Source organism: Podarcis erhardii (assembly GCF_964252035.2).
Source record: "Podarcis erhardii genome assembly, chromosome: 3".
Taxonomy (NCBI): domain Eukaryota; kingdom Metazoa; phylum Chordata; class Lepidosauria; order Squamata; family Lacertidae; genus Podarcis; species Podarcis erhardii.
The window spans coordinates 42,532,320-42,559,297 of NC_138507.1; the positions used below are offsets into that span (position 1 = coordinate 42,532,320).

Sequence of the window (26,978 nt, forward strand, 5' to 3'; positions counted from 1 at the left end):
CAGAAGGGCTTAGCATGTTCCACCTGCGTACACCCCCTTCGACTTGAAACTGTACACAGCATCATTTAGAAATATTTGTACATGCACAGACCCTCCATCTCTTCAAAATAAGCATGTATGTCTTTTGCTAATATATTTTGATGAGGCATATGTTCCATACAATCTACAAATATTTCTATATTTTTCAGTAAAATAAATGGCTATCAAATAATTGCATTAAACATCAGCCTTTTAACTAATTGAATCTAAATTTGTGTATTACCCAACATAATGCCTCAACATAAGTACTTTTTGAGATATTGAAGAAAGTGTGCCAAATGTAGTATTTAATAAACAAAGATGCTGTAAACTTGCAGCAGCATCAACTAAAAGTAGTTCTTGATCATTAACTAATGTTTCAGTTAAATTTGCATAAACCTAGTGCTCCGACAACGATAAAAGAAAGCAGTATTCAGTTGTTCCCTCCATATGAGGTATCAAAGCATACTAATGAAGTTATACTTTACCTTGGTTTTATGTTTTATTGTAAATAGAATATTGGGTAAGAGGGAATCTGGTCCTAAGGAACAATAGAATGTGACAACTCCCGCCACAAATGACCAGAAGGTCATGAGAATGTGAAGATACCTCAAAAATAAAGAGAAAAATTACAATCTACAAATCAGCACAAAAACACGTATATCTGGTTATGTTTCTACTACGAACTTTGGGAAACCATATTCAACACTACATATACTATAACAGAAATTTACACAGCTATCAAGACATTCATATCAGATGCTGTTGGACTAAGATTTCCATCAACCCCAACCAACTTGACCAACGGGCTACAACTCTCATCATTTCTGACCAACATCTGGAGACTACAAATTCTCCATACTTGTGCTAAATGGTGAAGAAAGTGTTTGCTTATTTCAGTGCCTAACCCACAAGTGCTAAGACTTAGGAGCCTGAATGGGAATAAGCATAATGCAGTAAGTGACTGTGCAGTATCTAAAGTCATAAATGTTAAAAGAGATACGGGTACTCCTCCAAAATATCAGAGTCACTGCTGCAAAGAGACCATCATTAACAGTTGGGATAGCTTAGTCAGTAGAGATTGAGACTCGGAATTTGTGGGTTTAAGCCCTATGTTGGGCAAAACATTTCTGCATCGCAGAGGGTCAGACTATATGAGCCTCGTGATCCCTTCCAACTCTACAGCTCTATGATTCGAATTATTCCAGGCACTGCGAGACTCAGCCCCCAAGTGGTGCAAATTCACACACAATGTCCTTTGCTCACAAGCAGCATTTTGATGGTGTTGCAGGAGGGTGACAGATACTCACACTGGGCCTCTTCTTGACAGGGAGAAAAGAGAGGCTGCAGCAAAGAAAAGTGCTATTGTGAAAACAGGTGGGGGGTAGTGGTTCGTAGAAACGATCCCCACACGTGCAATTTCACTTAAACGAGGGGGACGAACGGAGGTCAACGTAACGTAAAGACAGCCCTCCTTTCTGTTTATTGAGTTTTGTGCCCTGCCTTTACTCTTAAAACACAAAACCCGAGCGGTTTACTAAAAAGGGTTTATCACGCCCCTTCCACGGCCGTCCTTCCGGCTACACCTACAAAGGGATGCGTTTTATTTGACGGGTGCAAATACATTTCGACCTGAAGCGCCTTCCGCGAGCGGGAGAGCGGGCTCTGCCTCGCGCGTGCGCTTCCGTGACGGGGAGCCCCACCAGCGCGGAACCCGCTTCGCCTCCCCCCCCCACCCCCGTTACCGGCTGAGCAGGAGCGTCGCCGCACTGAGCCCCAGGAGGAGGCAGCAGAAGAGCGGGTACTGGCGGCACGTCTCGCGCAGCGCCTCCACGCCGCGCACGCGCCGGCACAGCTTCTCCCCGGCCGCGCGCACCCGCCTCATGGTGGAGGGGGCCGTGGCGGAGCACGGGCCCCCGCTGTCAGGAAAACACCCGGGACTCGGCGCTCCCGACTTCCGGTTTCTCTCACGTGACCTATGGCCTCAACCCGCTTACTCTCACGTGACTTCCCACCAACCCACCCCCTCAAAAGAGGCGGGCCAAGGTTGACACGTGTCTCAGGCCGGAAGTTGGCGCCAAGAGGCTCCCCGAAGCGCTTTTTTCATTTTGGTTCCCCTCGGTCTCTGGGGGAAGAGCTCCCCTGAAAAGCGCAGCAAGCCTCTGCCCGCCTCGACACCCTATTCCGTGGGTAAGGGAAAAGGGCGGGGGGAAGAAGCGGAACCGCTGAAGCACTTCCGCCCATTCTTGCAAGACTTCCAATTTGTAGAAGGAAGTAAAAGCGCTCAAAATGGCGGCCCGACGAAGGAAACATTCGCCAACTCTAATAGGATAGGTCTTGTACCACATAGGTCTTGTACGCTATAGCCGGCGCAGCTTCCGAACAAGCAGTGGTCTTTACGACACGTACGTCCCTCAGGACCTGCTCACCCTTCGCCACAAAGGAAAAGCCAGTTCGCATCGCTTCTGCACCCTTTGAGCACAAATAAAACCACCAACCAAGGATGCTGTGGTACCTTCAGGTACGGAGGTACAGACATCTATATAACGTCAAAGGTTGTGACCTAGCCTGTTGTCAGTTGCATGTTTCTGTCCGACAAATAAGCCTCCCCGACTAACCTAAGCAGGATAAGGATTCACATGTACTCCAGCTCCTTGTAGAAATGGTGGGATAAATAACCCTCTAATAATGGCACCAGCTAGAGCAATTTACTCCAACCAGGCGCCGCGCTCACACTTCTCGGTTACAACTGCCATCACTATTAACCACGGCCACCCTTACTGCGACTGATGGGAACTGGAGTCTTAACATCTGGAGCAAATCAGGTTTGGGACTACTCCCCCTCCCCGGCAATTGGCATGATACGGCCGCCTTTCCCTGGCCCACCCCTTTTTGCTAAGAGTAGCCTTGTCCACGTTGCTTGAAATGACAGTTGGACAGGGTCGACTGGCATAAGTTAAAACAGCCATCCACATCGTCGGAACAGAAAGGACATGTCCACAAAACCTTTACAGAAGTCCCCCCCCCCCCACTATGTTGTATGACCGAAAAAGGCACAGCACTACGAATGCTAGCTGGCATAGAAGTAATGGGGATTTTAAGTAGTTTCTTCTTCATTGGCAATTTCCCCCAGAGGTGGGTGGGAAGAGGCAAGATTTTTCTCAATTCCAGTGATCACACAAGTCCTGTTCTATAACTGACTACAGATTAGTTGATATCTATGAATGAATCAAAAGCAACCCCTTCTGAAATCAGAGGTATATATAAAATGCAACTGTATGCACTAATGCTTAGAAGCATATCCCAAATTACCACTCTGCTTACACCATTTGAGCAGTAGGCCTAGCATAAATACTTGCTATTCAGTGAAGACAAACTCCAACAGCTGGAACACTTTTTACTTGTCGTTCCTGCTAGACAGCAATAAATTAGTCTATCTACCATTACAAGCCCATTCTGAAGATCTGATATTAAAGATTAGGCAAACATCCATCTTCTACTTATCAGATGTAAAAAAGCACCATCAAATGTACAGGACCTTGCCTATTTGTCTCCTTCATTCCCATAGTATCTCATGGAGATGTTTTCATTTAAGCACTCTACCCAGGATCAGTGTTAAATTCTTGAACAAATTAATCTACATTTGACTTTAAATATGACAAACATGGTTTCTGTGCACATAAAAAATTCTCCTCTATAATCCCAATAACGTGAGCAATGCTGGTGTTGAGTTTGTGATATGGCAGTTATAGCTGCAGTTCTCCAGACTATGCTGTTACAGAAATTTAGAACCCTTGCATTGACCCTTGACTGTGAGAATCTGAGACTCCATTTGAATTTTAAACAACCATTTAAACAAAATGCAATTATAAAAAACTAGCATTTCAAGAATAGTAATGGTGTAGATGTGGAAAATGTTCTACAACAAAGGTTCTCAAATGTTATACTCCCAGGCCCCACTTGCAATGACTAATTGCTAAGGCCCAGCAATCACAGAATAGTGGTGAGCAGAGCTAATCACAAAATGTTGGCAGCACTTGACATAATCAGATGGCAATCAGACATAATTTTCCAAAGTTATCAAATCCATCTTTGTAAATATCTAAATTCTTTGCCATGGAATTTTCCTTGTGGCAACAAGCTCCACAGCTCATTTTCCGCAAGTTAAGTACAGACTCAACTACAGGCTATTGTGACAGCCTCCCCTCAGTTTGCTGATCCTGAGGCTCTGGAGGTCTTTTCATATTTCTCCCTTCTCACCCACACGTTATTTTTACTCACCTATAACTTTTTCCTTTCACTCAACTCATATCACCACACAAATTGCAAGTTTTATTCATCACTCCTTTTACATTTGTTTCTTCCTGTTATAATAGCTTCTTATCCACTTGTTTCTTTCCCAGTTTATTTAATATGGAAAATAACATTAATATTTTTATTAACATGTTCGGAGACACCAGACTTCTCCATCTCCCAACCAATTATACGTCTCCAATTATCTTTGAAGATAACTGAAATATAAAGAAATTGCAGACTATTCTCTTACCAGCAGATCCTAGGGCAGAGGCATAGATAGGGGGGCGGGGCGCAAATAGGCACCACACCACAGGGGGCAGCACTTACCGAGGGACCTGACCTGCAGTGTGCCCGAGCCACATCTCTCCTGGGAGTGACGTGGTGGCTCTAGCACCTGCAGGTTCCACGCTGCCCAAAAAGGCAGCATGGGGCTTGCGTCTGCCCACAGCTTCCCCCTCAGCTGAGGGGGAGGCAGCAGCAGACTAGAGTGGTTCTATTGTTATTTGAAGAATGTAGTACCAGGATGCAATTTAGGGTTGGTAACCTGCCCCATTAGTAATTGGGGAAAAGTAATTCCTCCCCCCTTTAGATTGCTATTCAAAACAGCTTACTACTGCTTTGTCTAAGATTACTTTCTTGAGGAATTTATAAAGTTGATTCTTTTGCACGTTTTTTATTTTCTTTATGTATATTGTTCTGATTGAGTTTTGTATGACTCTTATAATATGTATCATGTTCTATGATTTGTGTATTTTGCATATCCAGACTTCTGCTTCTAGAACATTGTACTCTTGGCCTGAGCTTCCTCTTCCTTAAAAATCGTTTCTGGGATTGAGGGACTTCTCAAGAATAGTGCGAGGCACTGTGAAAGGATGTAAGGGGAAACTAGGAAACAGTACACACATATACTTCCATTTGCAGAAGAGGCTCAAATCCAGTGGAGGCTTCACCAAACAAAGGGAGGAATCCAATTGGTCCTCCTAGAAGTATTGCTCCAGTGGGAGGCATCCATAAATAGAGGAGGCAATTTTTGCCAACTCCCCCTGCAGTCTGCCCACCCCCATCTGTTCTGGAGGAATAAGCAGCTTTGAATCAAGCCTCGCGTACTTGCTTACCTGTAATCCTTTGCCTGAGCCACGCATCCAGAACAGCAGAGAATCGTGCCACCATCTTCAGGCAATTCTCTTATTTAAATATTAGAATAACATGCCTCTTTATATATAATGAAGCTATTTCATTTCATTTAAGTTGAGCAATGTCCCAAAAGGAATGCTGTGTTCCAACAATTCTTATTAGTTCAGTTCTTCCTTTACTACATCTTTTCAGAGAATTCCAAACATGTAATATTTTCAGAAAGCAGAACCCTCCTTTTATCCTAAAGTTTTGCTGGAAGGGGGCTTTCATCCAGTGATATAATGGCTACAAAAATGAGTAGTTTTATTGGCACACTAAGTGGCAGCACAGTTGTACTCAGGTCACTGGCAAAGACCTCTATTTTAGCAGCCACAACTTTATGTGCAAGATGAAGACTGCAGCATCCAGCCAGTCACCTTCAGCTTTTATCCTCTAATCTCAGAACAAAGCCAGTGTAGAAGACCCCTGTTGGGTCAGTTTCAGAATTGCAAAGTTAGAGAAGCTTCACATTTCTCCAAACAGCCTATGCAATCTCTTTACTCGATCAAAGGTTACTTAACATATTACGAACATATTACTATTCAATTTGTACAAGATTCACATTTTTGTTTTCAAGCCAGGGTGTGTTTAGCTTGTACTGTAATATGAAATGTTTACAACTACCTCTCCAATCTACTTCATATAACATAACTGAATATGAAAAGCATATGTACAGGGAATGTAAAATATACAGAAAAGCTTTTTGAAGCTTTCCAAAGGAATTATCTTTGTTTATAGACAAAAGGGAATTTCACAATGCCTTTAAGGCACTTCTGTTCTCTTCTCTTTTCAGCAACTGAACTAGTTGTCAGCTCAAGTCACTTTCTATAAAAAAGTCTATCAAATGTACATACCCCTGCTTATTTATTTTCTCCAGTCCTCACCAGAAATATTGCTATCAGCTTTACTTATGCTGAATGGCATTCTATGCAAAGCTGGGAATAATTCATGGGAAATAGTCTATATCTTAAAGAGAAAAATTAAGTTGTAGTAATAACTAGCATAAACTATCTTCATCAGTTCTGGAACATATGTAGACTCATTAGTATAAGCTAGCACAGAACTGAATATCGCCAGAATTTCTGCTACAACGTAACAGTAAATCTGTGTTACCATGCCAATATAATGTATGCTATCCATATAAGCATCATGTCCCAATAACTTCACTAAAGCTTGATGTAGTCTGTAACATCAACACCTAAAGTGACCAGTCAAAGATAATCTAAAATCATGATTCAGCACCTTTAGTTTCTAATTGTGAAAGCTTATCTCCTTCACATATTGTTTTAAAATTTTCAATGTTAACATTTCTTTTAAAAATATCGTTTTTCACAATACAAGTTTCCACATGCATTTTACTGTCGCTTTGTCATTATAATGCTAAAAAAACTGCACCAATGTCAGAACAGTGCAAATAATATTTAATTGTAAAAGTCATAATGGCTTGAATTCATCATTATTTAAGAACACTGTCAAGATTCTGGTACTTATTACTCACCATTGCTTTACAAACTATACAGACCACTTCCAGTCAATTTTAACATGTACCCCCACAACCCAACAATTTTTACAGCTGAAATTGAGGACCATCTGACCTCAATTTTATCTTGCATATTGTCAAATTTCATTTTGCATTTGCATTGACTGAGTACACAATTCTGAAAAACGCCAATTTTTTAATTTCCCTTCTTCCCCAAGCCTAAATTAGTGATGCTTGAAAGCCCAAAAGAAGTTTGTTTTCCAGCAATGGGAGAAATGTGGAAGATTTAGTCAGAAGGTTTCTCCCTCTTCCTACACCTCCATTAGATATCAGGTCAAATTTGGCATAAACACCTTGACAGTGTTCTTCATAAGACTATGACAGTAAAGATGCCAGTTGGCACAACAGCCTCATTGAAGGGAGCATTTAAACCTCCTTGGCACTGGGACTGCCAGCACCAAGGATTACAATATAATCAAAGTTGTATTTAAGGCTACATTTAGCAAACCTACGTTCCATAAGCCTCATCCTATCAAGTTTAAGATTTCAGAAGCTGATGCAACACTCATGTTTCTTACTCAAATATGGAAAGTAGAACTTTACCATGGGCAGTATATGAAACTGTGGCAGCAGGTGTCTCATTAAGCAGTGACTTTTTACCATCCAGCCACTTAGTTTCTTCTTATCTAGCAAGGCACATTTACATATTCCCATGAATACTTGACAAATTTTAAATTACACTTTATGTCCCAGCTATCCCAGTAATTGACATACAATATACTAAAATGATTTATTAAGGTAACAAAAATTCAATTAATGTGAGAGACAGACTACTGGAAACCACTATTCTAAAAAATGTAAATACAAGTAAACATACTGAAATGTGTGCGCACGAGTTTTTAAACCAGAAGATTTCTGCACTAACACACATTTATATTAATGACACATAAAAAAAATAAAAACTTTATTACAAAAATAAGTTACACTTGCCTCCAGCTTACAGTATAAAACAATTTTATTTGCAGGAATGCAAAATGATTGTTTGCAATGAGCATTTAACATATGACATCTATTTTTGTTAATTTTTTTCATTTACTGGGGAACTGGTGTGTATAAAACCTTAATTCGGTGTCTCAGTTCTTATTGTGGTGCCTACGGGTATGTAACAACTGCAGTATCCCTTTGGGAAGGGTATAAGGGAAGCTCTTTCTGCCAAGCCCATATTAAATCATAGTTTTATTTATCTTACCTATGCATATTTAGACTTGACAGAACTTTTTGGAAGGGTGATTCAATAGAGGATGCTTCACCACTTAACACTCACTGTCATCAAGGTGCTTTAGAAAATTAAAACATAGCACAAATGATTGTATTCTACTCTACAGGTTATCATGATCTGCATAAAGAGAAAATGGAAAGCTGATCTGCTTGTTTTTACAGCAATCAGCAATAAGAAATGCACTAATGAGAAAACATACCTTTACCTAAAAAGCTAAACTACAGCCATATACTATCTTCTATGATTTATGAAAAACTTCAAAATATCCAAATGTCAGGCTTCACTGTACAGTTGTCAGTTTTAGTCTGACCTTTTATAAAGGGACACTGCAGTATTTAGTACAAGTTGCTGATGCACTTTTTTAACATTTGATGTCTTACAAAAAGTAACATCTTGCTAAACTATTATACATCCAAATAACTACAATATCTGAAGAAGCAAGGCTGCTTTTTCAGCCACAAAATACGACAAAAACAAGGCCTGTTATGATGAACAGGAGGGATTCTTTTACAAAGCCTCTGAAATTAAAGGCAACTAAGAATGTTACATTTGGTATATATTTTACCCTCGTGTCATAATTAAACAAGCCTTGATTTTATCTACAAAAAATTTCTATGTACAGTACAGATAGGGTATAGTTCAATCCTCTGCTACTGAGGTAGTTAACCAACCCTTTAAAAAAGGTTCTGAAAAGAACCACTATCTGGAATGCCTGACTAACCAGCTCTGATGATTACACCTGAAACTGCTGTATCTGAACACATTTCAAAGTGATTACTATATAGACAACCATGATTAACCCTTCATGAGCAGAAATAAAAAGTTAAGGATGCCAATTGTGATATTCACCTATCACTGCACTAGATTTCTCAGTGCGATAAGAGAATACCACTTTTGGAATCCATTTTAAAAACACCAGGGAAAGGTCTACTTTAAGTAGATGTTTTTGTTTTGTTTTTTCATTTTTAAGAAGATTTCATTATTTAAGAGGTCATGCTAGAGATAAAGAATTTGTTGTACACATTGGGAAAAATATTAGCTTTAGATTTATAATTTGCACTGCAGAGAAAACTTAATAGAAATTCATATCAAAGTCCAAGTGTCCCATATTTGATTCCATGATCTTCGCACGAAGAATCTTCTACAAAATAATTTGCTCCTATACAGCCGCGATACTTAAGGTTGCTTGATTTCCTTACCATTACTCCACTGCAAGCTTCTGGTGTAATCCCACTTAGCAAGTCAGTCTTCATTGTAACAGGTCAGGACCGGCCTCGACCCCTTTTCCCTGCTAGCCAGGTAACAAAAGGAATCAGTTAGATAAATCTTAAAATCAAATCAGGAAGACTGTTTAAAAATGAGTAAAATAATTTACAATAAATAAAGCCAAGAACATTTTGTCATTTGATTAACACTAAATTTGAATCCCCCCACCCTTTTCGGGCTTTAAATTTTGTTCAAACTGATTTTATTTCTAATTCAGCACTCGTTTTGGTTTTGTGCACTCCATTCAACAACTTTACATTAGAATGTTTTCAACAATTTTATCTGTTATCAAAAGAACACTGAAAATTCTATATAGCTTAGTTCAAAATTCTCATATTCATTGTATAAATTACAGTTATCCAATTACATGCATTCCTCATTGCTATACGGTGCATGCTCTAATTTGGGGGGAGGGGAATTGAAAATTAAATTTAAGATATAGTATAGGCAACCATTTAAGATAATTTTCAAGGTGAGGCGGAAGACCACATGGACGCATACCAACTGAATTCTTTAAAAGCTTTAAAGATCATACATCCTCTTTAATGCAACTTTCAAAAAAAATCAATACATACGTGCACACATCTGCTTGAAAGTTGGACACGGTTCAAACAAATATTATGATTTAAAGAGGATGTAACAAGCAAGACATTTTAAAAATTCCAACATGCATGCTCTTTCAAGATTCTGCCTATGAATCCAAAAGCTATGCACTAGGCTCAATGAAACTAATATCTACTACTACGGTATCTACTACTACAGCAGTTTTGATTTCAAAATTTTATTGTGAAAGTAAATTAAATGTTAGTGATTGAAATTTGCTTTGGAAATTTCATATGGAGAACTAATTGAAATAAACTTTGGTAGTTCTTGTTTTGAATTTAAATACTTACCAACTTAACTTACTACAAGAACTTTATTATTTGATAGAAACATGAAGTCAGTTGCAAAACTATCACTTTTATACCAGAAGCAAAGTATTGTGATAAATCAGCATTGCATAGTGTGCCAAACATATTCCATACAACAATTACAAGGCATTAAGACCTTTAAGCTGCCTTGCTATGCCACATAAAATTTGAACCAAATTTGCAATAAAATTTGTCAAAAACGAATTGTAAACACAATTTTAGAACGTGTACATTTAGGTGTGAATTTTTATTGAAATAACAACAGCATAAAGATACAGGTAGCCAAAATGAATTGAAAAAACCAAATTAGTTCAAAGATCTAAATTAAAAAGCAATTGTGTAATCAATTTACCTTTTTCCTAGCAATTTAAGTTGGTAACATACAAATACTCTGACACAAGGTATTTGAAGAGACACTTAAGTTTATCAACTACCTTTTCCAAAGACATCAAGACTAACTACTACTGAAACATTGCACACACTACAGCCAAATAGACTTGAGCCAAGTTTTCCCAAGCAGTATGCAAACTAATGACTATGAATGCCTTTATTGAAAAAATAAAATGAAAATAAAATCAGTTCGCCAGAAGCAGTTAGAAGTGTGGTTTTGTTCACGTCCAAGCGGATTGTTAAAATATATACATATAGGGAATCTTGCCAGATGTCACAAATTAGAGCGGCAACCGTTCAGATTAAGGGCCAGTTTCTGATCAACCTATCAGTCTCTAATTTTACAGAAGCCCTATTTGTTCTACTTCCACTGCTGCCCAAAAGAATCCTGATAAAACTCCTGGTTTTCAGATTTGTAACCATAGTTACCAGAATGATCACCACCTTGGAGCGGTTGCTGAGCAATGGGATGGGAGCCCCAGTTCTGATTATTGGTCTGGCGCCGCTTGGAATCTGGCTGGTTGTACCCATCAGCTTTGCGCTTTCCTCCTACATTTCCACCGCGGCCACCCCTTGCACCACGTACCCCGCGGCCTCTTTGTTGCTGGGCACCTCCTCGCGCACCACGAACACCTCTTGCTGATCCAGGACCACCTCTTTGTGCATAACCGGCTCTGCCACGGGGAGGAGCAGCCCCGCGACCTCTGGAAAGAGCAGCACCCCTTGCTCCTCTACCACCCCTTCCTCTAGCTCCAACTTGAAAATCTTCATAACCATAGTAAGGATCTTCATATCCACCACGATAGTTATGGTAGTCATAGCCATAATAATCGTAATAATCTTCATATCCATAGTAGTCAGGGGGATATCCATAGCCACCTCTACCTCCTCGACCTCTGCCTCTTGTTGGTGGGGGCATATGAGGAGGGCCATAGTAGTAATAATCATCATACCTGGCAAGAGATAAAAGTTGAATTTTAATTTTCTCTCTCAAAGTATAATATCTAAATACAAATATACACACCAAAATGATTAATTCAAGTATCAGAATAGTTTCCTCAAATGTTTACTACTGGGTTATATCATGCTGTTTTTACTGCATTCATTGAACTGGAATTTTTTCTTTGGCAATGGGGCAATCATCATTGGAAAATTGTTTGATGCCCTACACTGTTCTATCACAATTCTTTTACTTCTATTTAGTAAATAAAGCTGAAGACTTTCAAACTGACCCTTGCCTAATATACTGTCTTTGCAATTACAGTATATTCATTGTCACTAATGAACTTATGAAACAAAATTTCCAGCTTCATTTCACTGGTTGCAGTCCAACAACGTATGGATTCAGAAACTTTTCTATGCCACATGCTTTACACCTACTCTGTATAGGCCCTTTCATCTTCTTACAGCAGAATCCTCCAGCTGCTGAAAATTAACAGATTGAACCCAAATAACCCAGATTTTGGAGTGTTATCATCCAGAGAATAAGTTACACTAGACCAGTGTTTCCCAACCTTTGGTCTCTAGCTGTTTTTGGACTACACTTCCCATCATCCCTAACCACTGGTCTTGCTCGCTAAGTATGATGGGAGTTGTAGTCCAAAAACAGCTGGAGACCCAAGGTTGGGAAACACTGCACTAGACAACTAAAGCTTTCTTTAGAAATTTATCCATGAAACAGCTGTATGAACTGCTCCCACCCTCTCTACCCCAATCTTCCTGAGTGGGAAATATTTTTTAATGAAACATTTACAGTCCTCATTATCAGAAAGGGAACAGGGTCAGCACATACATCTCTACATCCCTTCCATGGACAGAGAATGCGTGAAATGGGCTAGTCACAGACTAACAGGGAATACAGAAAGACCCATGAACAAGGAGGGGGCAGGGAAAGAGATGCAGGGCCCCTTCCTAATTTCAAAAACTACCACAGCATAGACATGTTTCAAAACTGACTAAAGACACCATTTGCTGATGCTTTAGTGTGGAATAGGGAGCAAAGACAGAAGCACCTGCCCAAGAGACATTAACAGCATGAAAAGTAGGAGAGTCACTGTCCACCAAATAATAATTAAGGGATATGAACTGCATGAAGAGGGAGCAGGTTCAAGCCAAAGAGAATATACATGAGCACAAAGCAGAAAGAAAGAGGACACTTGGGGCTGGATAACTATTAGGGCTGTGCACATACACGCCAAATCCAGCACTTTGGATAGACACCAAATCAATTCAGGGGCCAGTCCGAATTCGTAATCAGGGTTTAAATCCTTCACCCCCATCATTATTTAACCCTCTGTTCACCAGCTATTGAGCAGGGAATTCAACCTTGCTGGGTGTTGCTTCGCCACCACATTTCATGCAGGGAACATGCTAATGAAGCAGAACCTGCCTGCCTCCCCACCCAATTATGACAGTCTCAAATTGCTCCAAGTGAGTCAACTTGACCAGGGGTGTCTCAAACCAATCTGGCCAGAGCCTAGTTCTGCCCAGATGTGTTCAGGATTTAGTCAAATGTAAGTGTAGCTTTACAAGTGTGCTAGCAGTATTACTACTGCTGCACCACCACCAGGAGGGTACAACCCGCATGGAAACTCAGAAGGCCTCTATCTCAATTAGTTGTGATACAGTAAGTATAGGCAGTGACCATTTTGCATGGGAGTTCCATTCCTGGCCTCCACACACGTCAGTGGAGCACCTCTTGCCCTCTTCCAGGTCCAAAAGGACCCACGCACTTGCAGTCACATGTTAACTGGCCAAGCGCAAAACTGGACTATCTCACTGTAGCAGTGCAGGGGACAGCATGTGCAAATCAAGCCTCACTGCCACTACTTTTCATAAATTAGCCATATGTGATGCAAAATGATAGCTCTGAGAACTACCTAGTGTAGAGATGAATGGTGCTATCGGAAAGCCTCTTTGAACATGCACTTTCATTGACAGAATACATTCAAAGGGTAAATATGCCAACTAAAATGAGATTACAAACTAGCAGTAAATAAGCCTTGGATGTAATCAGAGCATGCACCATTCATAATTGAAAACCAGCAGTGTAATCAAATTCAATCTGTTGTTCTATAAACAGCTAACATATATACATGCTCATGGTTGCCTAAGACCTGGAACCACCACCAGGAGTTGCATCATTTCCATTTTGAGTTGCGTCCAACACTGTCTCTGCACCCACAGAATGGACTTCCACTCACATAAAGCAAGTTCAGTCCTCCCTGTACCAACAAAATCTGATTTGGATGTTCCAGAGAATGAGGAGACGGGGTGCAGCACTGCAGGGGAAAGGCCAAGTCCCAATGAGCAAACCCAAGTCTCCCATAAAGCTGCGTTTTGCCTTTTGTGATTAGCACATCTTTTACAGTTCTTGTAAAGCAATGCTTGAGACACATGAATATTTGTAACTCTTCCTTTTAATTTATTCCAGAAATGCAAATAAAAGGCTGACATTCAATGGTGTCCATCCACCAGCAGATTTCCCATCCCCACTGCAGCTCCCCATGCTCCCAAAATCTCCTTCAGTGTTGGGGACACTCCAGAACAGATTTGGAGGCGGTGAGGGCTGCAGTGGGAAGAGGAAATGTATGTCTTGCTGCACAAGTAGAAATGCACTTGTACAACATTGGATGTGGTGTAGAAACAGCTGAGATAGCTACTAGGATGACAAATAAACAGTGGGGGGAAAGGAGTATATTATTTATGGTATACAGTTTGTCCCCCACAAGGAGTGTTACACACGTGTTCCTGTCATACCACAAAATGTGCACAGGATTTCAGTCTAAATTTTCTAAAATTATTGGATAGAATATTGTCAGCAGCCAATTATTGTGTCATGAAAAACCACAGAGGATACACAAAATTGCAACACAAAGCTTAAGGTAAGAATTAGTAACAAAGAACTAAAGCTTCTAAATACTGAATGCAGTGAATGTAGGAGAATAAAATAAGCAGAAATTCATAGACCCAGAGACACTTTCTGATCAGCTACATGTCTCTATTGCTTTTTCCACTTTTTCTTATGGTATCTCAGGGGGGGAAAGCTGCACTTGCCTGATCACTTCTGAGGACATATTATTTTAAAAATGTACATACAGGCCTAAGTAACGAACAGAACACTACTTCTCACCTGGATATGTTATGTAGTTAACACAGTAATTCTCTCTCCACTTTTAAAAATAGACCAAAAGATGCAGGCTGCACTTTTATTTTTGGAAAAGCATGCATAAAGGGAAGTTGATATCTAGAACAGTAAATGTCATCAAAGAACCCTACATTTTTTTACAAATGTTTCCATGGTATGTATGCTCAGCATACAGCAAGAACTGCAAACCCACAACACTTGTATAAGTGTCATTTAGTGTCAAATGCACACACTTTAGCACTTACATTTGATTTTTAGCAGCTTGTCTCTGCGCTTTCCGCTCTTTCCTCTTTTGATCAGGTGGCTTTGCAAAAACTATTTCTATATTTTCTCCTTCTAAATCTTTTCCGTTCATTCCTTCCATTGCCTGTGGAAAATAGTTTTGAAATGCATATTGGCAATAAATTCTTCCAAAAATGTATTTTTTTAATAATATGCAAAGAACGCAGACAATATGAATAGTAAGAGATGTTGAGTAGTAGTAAGAGATCTACCGCTGGTAGATATGTAGGGCATATAAGCCCACCTCCTGTCCACTAGAGGCCCTGTCTGAGGTCCTTTGATTTTTCCAATGTGTAGGTTTTCAAAAATACTCCTTGCAACCCATGAGGGCTTGAAACCAGATCTGCAAAAAGATCTGTGCTGCAAAGCAAACACTTGAAATTAAAGCCGCTACACATTCCCACAAAATAGGTTGCAAGGTAAAGTTGTTCAAAGTAAAAACAAAGAGAATAGGGAATTGTATGAACAAAGAGAACAAAATGTAATTCTTCAGCTTTCAAATACTGAGATGACCAAAACTGGAAACTGCGTTTTCCCCTATGACAATTCTATTTTTATTTGGGGGGGAGGGTATAAATGTAAATGATTGCATTTGGTGTCATGATTAAGTTTAGAAAACTTCAGGTATATTTAGCCACTCTAACTCCTACTTGGACATGCAACACTTCATTTGCAAATAGAAGGGTCCCATTCATGAAGCAGACAAGTGATGCAGCAGGGGTTCTCAATGAAGAAAGGCGATTTAACCAATTCCTCCTTCCTACTACAAGCCTCATGTCACTTCCTACACTGTTCAGGGGTCTCCTCCAGAGTGGCTTTTCAGGGGAAAGGCATAAATGCCCAGGTTGGAGGTTTCTGTAAATGGAATTCCACTCATGAAAACTCTGGACTCAGCTGTTTCTGCACTGTGCACAAGGGTTTTAGAGTAGACTCTGGTTTAAAAAAGAGCAGATCAGTGAACTGAACAGCCTGCATTCTATCATTTTTAAAAGAGTATAGGACAAGGTAAGCATAGAAGAAGCAATGATTTTTCTACTTGGAGAGACAGACAGCAAAAATGAGCACCAAACTTCTCAGAACATTAACAGCCAACTGCTGTATTCATATCACTTTAGAGCCCAAAACTACAGCACAAAGCTTTAAGCATTTTATAACACAAATGTTTTAGCTAAACATGTGACTTAAAAATAATTTGATCATGTAGCAGTAGCTGCACTGTTAATCAAAACCTACCTTTACAGCACCATCACGTTCATCAAAATGGATAAAAGCGTAATCTTTTAGCTTTTTCACTCGCTCCAGCTTTCCAAACTGACTAAAGGCCTTTTCTAGTATCTCCTCTGTGACTGAATTTGCAAGGTTCCGCACAAATAACACTTTCACCTAAAATAAAGCAACAAGGGTTAATTCAGACTACAATTTTGTTTCATTCTTTGAAATACCGGCATTTGCCAAGAACACTTCGGATGTGCCGTTGAGTTGTATCAAACACTGCAAAAGCAACTTCCAGTCACCCAACAGGACCTTCATCCTCTTCTCATGCACACCCAAAATCTAGTCCTGTGGGTTCCCCTTAACCCTCAGAAGGTTTTGAAAGGGTTCAAGGGGATGCAGACAAGGAAGATCAAAGTTCTGTTGTGCACATTCTGGATCTCAACATTTACAAATTCCTATTATAAAGAATTCAGACAACATATTTCCCTAAAAGCTATTATTATTATTACTATTATTAACAACAACTCCATCCACAATTTTTTTCAAAGATGCTTATAGCTGGAAAAAAGCCTACTAGCTCCAAATGTATACTCATTCTTCCAATGTCACTTGGGATATGTAAGAGTGGTGGTATGTTGTTGCAAGTCCCAACACCCAAGTCCCTGGTTAGCTGCTGGAACATTAAAGGTACTGACATAGTTTCAGCATAGAAAGGCATCTGACTCCTGCCTAGAGCAGTCATCTGTCCCAGCAACGCACATTCACTATTCCCCCAGACTTTTACCCAATGTGGAAATGAAACCCAATTCCAGTAAATGATAATAAAGGATCCCAGTGATGAGACTTGGTGATTGCAGTGATGGGACTTGGTGATTTGAAGCCATCACCTACAACAATGGGGATACTAAGACTGGACAAAAAAGAAGGCAGGACTTGTATTGACAAAATGTAATGAGATAATGCAGTAAAGTTCTGTCCCTATCCTAACTGAAACTAGTTTTGTCATACTAGTCTGATAAATGCTGGTCATGCAAACACAAACAGGGCATCAGATTGAAATATGTCTCCTCCTCAGTTATGAGCCAAGTAAGCTTCAAGTTAACAATCCACAATTTGTATAAAAATTATTAAAAGCAGTGAAAATTCATATTATGATCCTATTTGCAAATTTTGTGTCATTCACCTGTTGTGTCACATGTTCACCTGTTGAGTTATCAGCTTTATATAGTTTGGTTGAAGATTTAAGTAAACTTTTGAGGCTTTCACAAATGTTCTTGCTCTGAGTGCAGAACAAGCCATTCAAGTTACTGTAAGAAAATCATTTCGCAAGCATTATTCCTTCTACAGCATTTGCAGTGTTTGAAACTCCCATTGTTGTAGGTGCATTTTGCAACAGGGAACTTCATTAGGGCAAGCAATTTCTGAGCTCTGAGCTCAGTACTGCGCCTAAGATTTCAAACTACAAAGTGGAAGGAAAGGAGGACCTTTTTCTGCCTCCCCACTTCCAGCAACTGTTTGAAGACTGGAGAAGAGACCCTCTTAAGAATATTAGGGGGGTGGGCAGGGGAAAGACTAGACCATGTGAAAAATGAATATATTTTAGCTGCAGCTCATTCATTTTCAGCTTTGCATTCTTCTTATAAAAAAGTGCGCCTTCCGTTGTTGCACCCATAACCTAGGTTTAAGGTGTTGTTTAGCTCTTAGCTTTCATATCTCAGTTTCTAACACTGAGAATTTGCCATATGATACAGATTTAACAAAATAATCATAACTTTCAGCTTGCTATAACTTTTTTTTAAAAAGTATCACTGTTATCGTTTACCTTTGCCATGACTTCAGGATCTGGATCTTCTATAGGATCAGCCCATTCAACTGTTACCACATTACCCCAGACTTTCACTTTTCCGCTCATTAGCCTACGCCTGGCTTGTGCTGCAGTTTTATGATCTTCATATTCAAGGAAACAAAAGCCTCTATTCTTTTTTTTGTCATCAGGTTGGTGATACAATATTACATCTGTGAGACCCTCTGAAATTGAAGCCAATCACATGAGTTTAGTTAAGCAGTCATACAAATTTATTTAAAAAAAGAAGTAAAACTGTGACAATTCGTCTTTTTACCCTAATATAATACAGTGGACTATTAGATTTGCTAAAATTCCCCAGTAAATTTCTTATATACCGTATTTTTCCGTGTATAACACGTCCCTGTGTAAAAGATGATTATAATTTTTGGGGACTCCAAATTAAGAAAATGGGGGGAGCTTGCCCAGTGTATAAGACGAGCCCCAATTTTTAAATTAAAAAACCTAGTCTTATACACGGAAACATACGGTAGCTTATCTTCTGATGCTCTCCCCCACATATACCATGGCACTAACTGAAAACCAACAGAGAAAATTTAATTTACTCCCCATCAAAAGTACTTTTCTAGAAAGAAAGTCTGAACTGAACAAGAAAAGACTGCATATGTACAACACTTGCCTCTAATTTGGGGCTAGATATTTGACCAGTCAAATATTTTCAGCAACTGACCAGTATAGTATGTCTCTACTGAATGTCATGAATATTCCATGACATCGTAACAGCTTGGCTTTGTTTGCCCTTTATTTTATCTTAACACAGTATAGTGTGTTAACATAAAATAAAGGGCAAACGAAGCCAAGCTGTTACGATGTCATGGAATGTTCATGAATATTCTAAATGATTGACAACGAGATCTAGCAGAACTGAACAAAATTACTCCTTTAATAATTTCTTCCAAACAGTCAAACTTACTGAATAAGAGGCTTTGGGTAAAACCTCCCTCAAGCAATGTATGACACAAGGAGAGGCCACAGTCCCAGCTCATCTCTTTCTTACTGTCAAGAATATTCCTTATGATCTCAGTTTACAATGTCATCATCATTCAACATCAGCCGAAAGATGGTGAAAAAATTCATCACTGATCACTTGAATTATTTCCTTTTAAATTCACACACCCAAGATACCAAGTAACTTACCTGTTACTTTGCTAAATTCTTCAACTATCTGCTCCTTTGTTTTACTCTTAGGGATAGAGCCAACAAAGAGCCTATTATTGGCAACGGAGATACATACACCAATATGTTTTCCAGAGCGGATTTCATGATTGTTATACTAGAAGAAAGAAAGTAATATAGGGTAGGTCATCCAAAAGTGCTTATGCTTTTCCTTGCTTGCAAACTTTGAACTTTTACTTCTTTACAGAAATATCACTCAATACAGAGTAGTATTTTTTTCAAAAGAGGAGCAAGTGCTTCAAGTACAGTGGTACCTCGGGTTAAGAACCTAATTCATTCTAGAGGTCCGTTCTTAACGTGAAACTGTTCTTAACATGAAGTACCACTTTAGCTAATGGGGCCTCCCACTGCCACCGTGCCGTCAGAGCTCGATTTCTGTTCTCATCCTGAAGCAAAGTTCTTAACCCAAGCTACTATTTCTAGGTTAGCGGAGTCTGTAACCTGAAGTACCACTGTATTGGGAGTGCACCATTTTCAGCAGCGTGGCTTCTAACCATGTGATAATGCAGTTACGTGGGCCACTAAATAGATGGTTCTATATGGCCCTGGGTTGCTTCCACCTACCTGATTAAAAGTAACTGGACACAGTATCAATGAACTGTATTGAGGCACTTTAAAGACTGACAATTTTATTATGGGCCTTGGTTCATAAAAGTTTACGCTATAATAATATTATATTTTTTTTAAATTGCCACAATAATGGGGTTTTTCTTGCGGCAACAGAATAACCTAGCTACCCTGTAAATGAGTACACTATGCTTGTCAGCTGTGTGGACACCACACACACACACATACAAGAACCCTGGAAACTGTAGCTTACCCCTCACACAGCTACAATTCCTAGCACCCTTAAACTACAGCTCTTAAGATTATTTGGGGGAAATGATCTTGAAAGACACCTTGGGTTAAACCCTATGTGTTGCTCTAATCCTAGATCAGAGAAAAGCAGCAACAGTGGTACCTGAGCACAACTATTCTCTGCCTTTCATCTCCTAATACAGTGGTGCCTCACAAGACGAAATTAATCCGTTCCGCGAGTCTCTTAGTCTTGTGGTTTTTTCGTCTTGCGAAGCACGGCTATTAGCGGCTTAGCGGCTATTAACGGCTTAGCGGCTTTAAGAAAAAGGAAACAAACTCGCAAGACGTTTTGTCTTGCGAAGCAAGCCCATAGGGAAATTCGTCTTGCGGAACGACTAAAAAAACGGAAAACTCTTTCGTCTTGCGCGTTTTTCGTCTTGCGAGGTACCACTGTACACAAAATGTTGCTTAGTTTCAAAGAAACCAACTACAGCCTGCATTGCAGCAGGATCCTCTCCCATTGGAAACACACATCAATATAAAGTGGAGTAGAAGGCATCCTTACCATACTTCAGTAATTGTACAAGCCATCTCACTCTGTGAGGAAAAGTTAAGCCTAAGACTACCTATGGAGCTACTTGGCTTTTGCTAAGTGTCCCACTGTTCTTGTTTTGACTATGAGCAAAGGATGACCTTGTCAATCTCTCTCCCCAGATACTGCTCCCCTTGACCCTTTATGGCAGTGCTCATTCCCTGAATTGAAAGTCAGAGACCAAGGATATGCTATAATCCTCAAGTAGAAAAGCAAAAGAGGGAACAGAGACCATGGAGAATGATCCCTCATTTTAAGTGGAGTGGGACAATTAGATTACTTTAATATCAAATTAAGCCACTTGAAGGCACTGCACACTATACCAATTTAGTGTACCATGTAACACTACAGTACATTCAACATTAGAGACCATAACCAAAATTTTAATTACGGGTGTGGAACTTTAAGCTAAAGAAATGGTACTTCATAAGCCCAGTCACTAGCCTGGATCTTTTTCAAGCAAGTAAGACAGAAATCTTTTGTAAAATGGTAGGCAGCTAGTTTTCTTTCAGGTCAAGGGTCATGTTTCTTAGCCTTTAAAAAGAACTTGTTCAAAATCCTGCTCTTCATGCAATAATTCCATTTTCTCCACATCTATGATATTCTAACGTATAGCCACTAATAGAATTAGAGAAGATATTGTACAGTATGAGCTCACTTAACCCAAGACATAATTCCATGTACACATGTGTAAGACTGCACTGTAAGCATTTCCATTTCTGCTATCCTTGATGCTCACAGGGATGGAAGAAAAAAAAGAACAAACAGCATATAACATAACAAACTGAATTAATAAGTTAAAGGAACTCTTAGAACTGCTTAACTAAAAGAGGTTCTGGAGGTCACGAGACCTAAACAATTCTAATCTATACATCATGATGTACACCATAGAGTATACTTTCAGCCACTGCCAGGGATTTTTGTACTTGCTTTTAGATAAAGGGGTGATCCTAAAAGAATGCAGTAAGAAAAATCTTACCAGTTTAACAGCTTCCTGAGCTGCCTCTTTGTTACAAAAAGTGACAAAAGCGTATCCTCTGTTTAAGCCTGTCAGAGGGTCCATCATTAAGCGAAGATCCCATATAGGCCCTGCTTTCTCAAATAATGGAACCAGTTCATCCTCAAATAAGTCCCTTGGAATCTTACCCACAAATATCTGTAACAAAAAAACATATTTTAAAAAGGATCACACATACGGGTAGCAAGGACACACCACCCCATCATAAAATGTGATGCTGCTTACCTCAGTGCCAACAGAAGGCTGTTGTCCTGAGTAGACACACTCTGGAGGAGGACCACCATATTTTCTTTGTCCAGTAGTCACATCAAGTGTGTAACCCGTTCTCTCCAAAAGTGCCTTCAAATTTAAGTTTAGAGTTTTAAATAAAGTCTAACTGTTTACCAAGTAATTAAACGGTCTAATTAAAATAGGAAAAGGAGACAAATGTTTGCAATGAAATAATCTTTGACACTTATGTTTTAAGAGCGACTTGCATTCCCTCAGCTTTGAGTATGTCTGAGTATATACTAATTTTGAGCAAATTTGATTTTTGCTTTGATTTTTGCACAAAAACACACCCTTCCGAAAAAACCTATTGTACATTTCAATCCTAAATCCTGTGTGCAAAGCCTCTCAAAGTCAGTTTTGCTTCCTTCGCCAGGTGCCTTCTGTTTGCATAGGCAGCTGTTATGCCAAGAATCCTACACTTATCCCACCCAATGAAGGCCTGTTTGTGCCTCACTGCAGGGCAGTAGTTCTCAAACTTTTTTCTCTGGGCCACTTTCAGAATTAAAATTTGCTTGCACCACCCTGAATTTTGTATTGATAAGAAATACATGGGGAAACTGAAATAAAACGACTCCTAGCAGTGCTTGATTTATAAAACAGAACACAACTACTTTATAATGTGATCACTGGACATCCATAAAGTATAAAACAACACAGCTGTATAAGAACATTAATCATTCCCAAATATAATACTGATTATCCTTGAATCTTCCCATCACACTTGCCACACCAGTGTGGCGCACCACACCCTGTGAGAACCACTACTGTAGGACATCAGCAGCCTTCTCTTGGCCATACACAGAGCCTGCTTCAATTGAGAATAGGTGTGCCCTCTGAATTTGGAGAGCATGCTAGAAGTGAAGCATGGAGAGACCTCAAGTTTAAAAGAATACGCCTAATAAAACATAGCATGCCTAGTAAAGCAGCAGCACAATAAGCTTGGAAGTGTCCAGGTCACTTTTTTATGGAAGGCCACTCTTCCCCCTCCTCCAAATTGTATGATGAATTAGCATAAACATGCATGCTTCAATCAACACTAAGCCTGCCCTACAGTCCTGGAGACATGCATACTTCAGTTTGACTAAAGAGATTAAATACTGCTCAGTATTTCATTAGCTCTTTGTGAATGAAATAATGGATAAAATGTATTGGAATTCCAGTACTGAGTACTCAAAAAACAAAAGCAAGCAAGCCATGGAAAAATATATGTACTGTGTGCAAATGCTACATTCAATTGCTTTTCTACAATTTCTGTACTTGATTGTCATGGGCTTTCACACAATAAAAAGTTACTCTATCAAAAGATATAATTTCTCATGGTAGAATAAGCTGAAGTATTTGCAGTATACTTCAATAGTCATGAAGCACTGAAGTCTTTCCAGTGTCAGGCTGTACTAAACTTCCAACTGCTGGCTGATACAATTTAATCTCAAATTACAGTACCAATAGTGATGATTCATGACCCGTCTATATAAAAACAGATGTGAATGTATATCTATTAAAAGCAAGAAAGAGAAAGCCTACAAATCATGATGCCAATATTAAATGTATAGACTGGGTACCAAAACTGCCATTCTATAACAATTTGTGGCATAGTGCTAGTGGCATGAATCAGATGTCAGAGGTACTTTCACAATTGCACCCTGCTAACATCTCCCTCTGCAGAATGCAGAACAGGACCTGTATCCAGAGACTTTTTCCAAGAGTAAAATATGGACAAATACTGTGCAGAGGAATCTAAATAAGGGTAAGCTGCTCTTATAGAAATGTCAACTGGCAAGCACCAATGAAGGGATGACCAAGAAAAATATTATTAAAAAAATACTTCAACACAAATCATTCTTATACAACCACAGAAATTAGCACTAAAGACATAAGCATACCGGCCTATAATGAAACATACCTTGATTTTTGCCTCATCTGGTCCTTTGCTAGAATCTGCCACTTTGGTCCCTTGTTTTTCTCGCTGTCTATATGTCTTCATGACGCCACATAAAAAGGCACTTTTGTTCTAAAAAGATTACACAAATAACGTGTAAGGGCTGAATTTTAAATCAATCATCCTGACTTGTTCAAGTTTTTCACATGTGCTAGTACAAACTGTAGTACTATCAAGGAACAGAAATGCCACTATAGTAGTACATTACCTGAACATGTGAGAGATCACTGTCTTTAAACTGCTGAAGCACTGCCAATGCACCTTCTTCATTAAATTCCTTTAAAGCTTCAATAGCTCTTTCATCTAAATCACTGTGAGCAACTAGCCCTAGAAAAAGAAATATTATATTCTAGCATTTTTAGTTATTTCATTTCAGAAGCAGATCCACTGATCAGAGGCCCATTTCAGGATTTCCCCTTTACTTAAAAAGTTGCTTTAATCTACAAATGTACTGTAATACATATGCTGATATTTGTTAAGTTTTGACAAACTCTGAAAAGTCATAATTTTGCATAAACAGTTGACTCAACTTGAGCAGTGGTTCTCAGTACTTTTCTGCCTCTTAAGGAAACTGTTAAAAAAGACTAAAGCACTCAAACAATTCTACTGGTCTCCAAAACTGAGCTTCAGAACATGACTGAAAACACAGTAGCCTTTGCACCCACAGGTTCAAACATTAAATCAGGTATCCTCCAGAAGAGATGCTTATGATTACTGCCTCACTTACTACACAGTGCTCCAAAGACAAATATAATCCACTATGAAGTCTTCCTACTGCCTGAAGTACAACTGCATTCCCCTACCACCACCCATTCACTCAGTACCACAGACTAACCTACAGCAGCATAAATGCCACATTATCGTTTATCATCCAAACACTTGCTAAGAAGACTGCAGTCCCCATCTTTGGGTTTTTGTTTTTTGTTTGGAAACCACAAAAAGTTGCTATTTTAGCCCAAAGCAAGGAAAAGTCCAATAGAAAATATTGAAAATGTGACTTTGCAAGTTTTACATCTTACCTGCAACGTAAATTTCATCTAGTTTTTCAGCAACTTTCTGTGGTAAACCAGCATCAAGCAATGTCTGGAAATGCTCAGAATGGGTAACTGCAGCAGAAGTATCCATCGGCTCTTCAGTACCATTCCCATTAACATGTTCAGAAGCCATGTTTCCAGATATCTGTTCAAACGCAATAAGCATCATAATTAAGCTATAAACCTTAAAGCCGAACTATTGGTGTATCAGTCAATACATGCAGCTACCTGCTAGGGACTCGCAGAGTGTAAGCCGTTTTCCCTACTACTTTTGCAATCAGAAAGCACGCAAGGCTTTTTCAAGAGAAAGACTAATAGTGCAAAGGCATACCCTATAACCAAAGCCTAGCGAGGATATTAAGATTTTATTGCAGATTTTACACAATCCAGCCGAACTCTCTAGCTCACCTCCCTTCTCTATCTCTCTAAAACGCCCTAAGCAGCTCTTGGAGAAGTTAGAAATGGAACAAGAAGCAAAAGGCGCGGAAGAACGTGCAGCCACCAACGCGCGACACAGCCACTGCCATTCCCTGCTGCTTTTACCCGAATCGCTTCATTCAACCCTTCGCACCTCTCGCGAAATCCCGTTCCGCTGCCTACGCTACAGCTTCTTCCCGCCTCTTTGACAGGGCCTAAAAGCAACCAGGCGAAAGGAACAAAGCGCTTCCCAGTCCGCACCCAGCCCAAGCGGCGGCAGCCGCCATATGTCCGCTGGAAACACGTGCTCGGCGCGTTCAAATGTCTTACAACTTCCTCCAGCGACCAACTTCCCTCCACCCCACCCCACCCCACCCCCCCTCCCGGAAAAGCAGCCTGTCCCTCCTCCTCCTCCACTTTTCCCTCCGGGAGAAGAATTGCAACACCCTGGGCCCGATTTCGCCATGTGGAAAGAACGGGGGGGGGGCGGACAAAAATGACTGCTTTCCCATGGCTTTCCTCCTCCCGCCGGGTAAAAACACGCACGCACAGAATCAAGACCCTCCCTCCCTTCTTCCCACCATGCTTCTTCCAACTCGAGCGTTGGAAAGACACGGATCCCAGGCTCCGGCCCGTTACGTGACACGAGGCACGCGGCAAAACCCCACCACCACCATTGAAAAAAAGAAGTCCCACCCCACCCCGGAGGCGCCTCGTGGCCAATGAATGGCGCTGCCGCCTGGACAATGAGGCAGCTGGAGCCCCTCGCGGGAGGGAGAGGGGGGGCGAGCAGGGAGGGCTTCCCCTCGCTCCCCTCCACATCGTGCGGCCTAGCGGCACCCGCCGTCCAGCGTGGCTAAGTGCCGAGAGAAGCTGCGCGGGACAGGGCCGCCGCCGGCCTCTTTTGTTTATCCAAGCTCCCACCCCGCCGGAACCGGCCGGGCGGCAGGCTGCCTCCCGCTCTCCCTCCGTTTTCCACGGGCTCCCGGCCCGCTCCTCCCGGGGAGAACCTTCTCTTCGGGCCCCTTCTTCCTCTCCACCCCCAAAGCCATCCCCCCCCCCGCCGACTCTCCCTCTCCCCTCCCTTCTCCACAGCGCCTGACGAGCTCCGGTGGCTGCTGACCTGTGTGGGGCGAGCGGCAGGCGCTGGCGGCGGCGGCGGGGGAGGGACGATGAGCGGCGCGCGAAAGGGCTCCGGAGAGGGAGGGGTGGCGCGGGCGGGGGGCGCGGTTGCGGAGCTGCCCCTTCTCCGCTCCCTCAGCGTGTCCTGAGAATGTGGCAGGAGCCTGCGTAAAATGGCGGCCGCTCGAGCGCTCACGCCGCTGCTGGCACCAACCAACCCCAGCCCCCTTCCACTCGGCTCAGGCAGGGCGGGGAGAAGCCAGGAGGAGGGAGGGAGGGAGGAGGAGGCGC

At 40.7% G+C, this 26,978-nt stretch overlaps 2 protein-coding genes across 8 annotated transcripts in view; both read right to left on the reverse strand.

Moving 5' to 3' along the window:
* Positions 1-1,924, reverse strand: part of SNX14 (sorting nexin 14) — a 37,174-nt gene extending 35,250 nt beyond the window's left edge. The window contains exons 1-2 of the mRNA XM_081856942.1: positions 1,764-1,924; positions 507-627 (exon numbers count right to left, since the gene is read on the reverse strand). Of these exons, the coding sequence (XP_081713068.1) occupies positions 507-627; positions 1,764-1,903 (261 nt within the window). The 5' untranslated portion in view covers positions 1,904-1,924. The remainder of the gene's footprint in view (positions 1-506; positions 628-1,763) is intronic.
* Positions 1,925-6,887: 4,963 nt separating this feature from the next.
* Positions 6,888-26,978, reverse strand: SYNCRIP (synaptotagmin binding cytoplasmic RNA interacting protein). 7 transcript variants are annotated; one of them, XM_081857074.1, is made up of 12 exons: positions 26,689-26,977; positions 25,134-25,293; positions 24,323-24,441; positions 24,079-24,186; positions 22,131-22,244; positions 21,867-22,043; positions 19,459-19,594; positions 18,280-18,485; positions 16,476-16,625; positions 15,206-15,327; positions 11,258-11,766; positions 6,888-9,534 (listed from the first exon to the last, which is right to left on the reverse strand). In XM_081857074.1, the coding sequence occupies exons 2-12, from the start codon at positions 25,279-25,281 to the stop codon at positions 9,509-9,511; spliced, it is 1,815 nt and encodes a 604-aa protein (XP_081713200.1). In that variant the 5' UTR covers positions 25,282-25,293; positions 26,689-26,977; the 3' UTR covers positions 6,888-9,508. The 7 variants fall into 7 exon arrangements, with proteins under 7 accessions (XP_081713200.1, XP_081713199.1, XP_081713198.1 ...); XM_081857073.1 differs by having other exon boundaries at positions 6,888-9,537; XM_081857072.1 differs by having other exon boundaries at positions 6,888-9,537; positions 11,243-11,766.

What these genes read in the sequence shown, in the direction of transcription:
- SYNCRIP (XM_081857071.1), bottom strand. Translation starts at nt 25,281, where the DNA reads ATGGCTTCTGAACATGTTAATGGGAATGGTACTGAAGAGCCGATGGAT. An exon ending in AGAATTTAGCAAAGTAACAG is followed by an intron (nt 18,486 to 19,458) that starts GTAAGTTACTTG and finishes CTTCAATTTCAG; the next exon opens with AGGGTCTCACAGATGTAATA. An exon ending in AACGTGATGGTGCTGTAAAG is followed by an intron (nt 15,328 to 16,475) that starts GTAGGTTTTGAT and finishes TATTTTCCACAG; the next exon opens with GCAATGGAAGGAATGAACGG.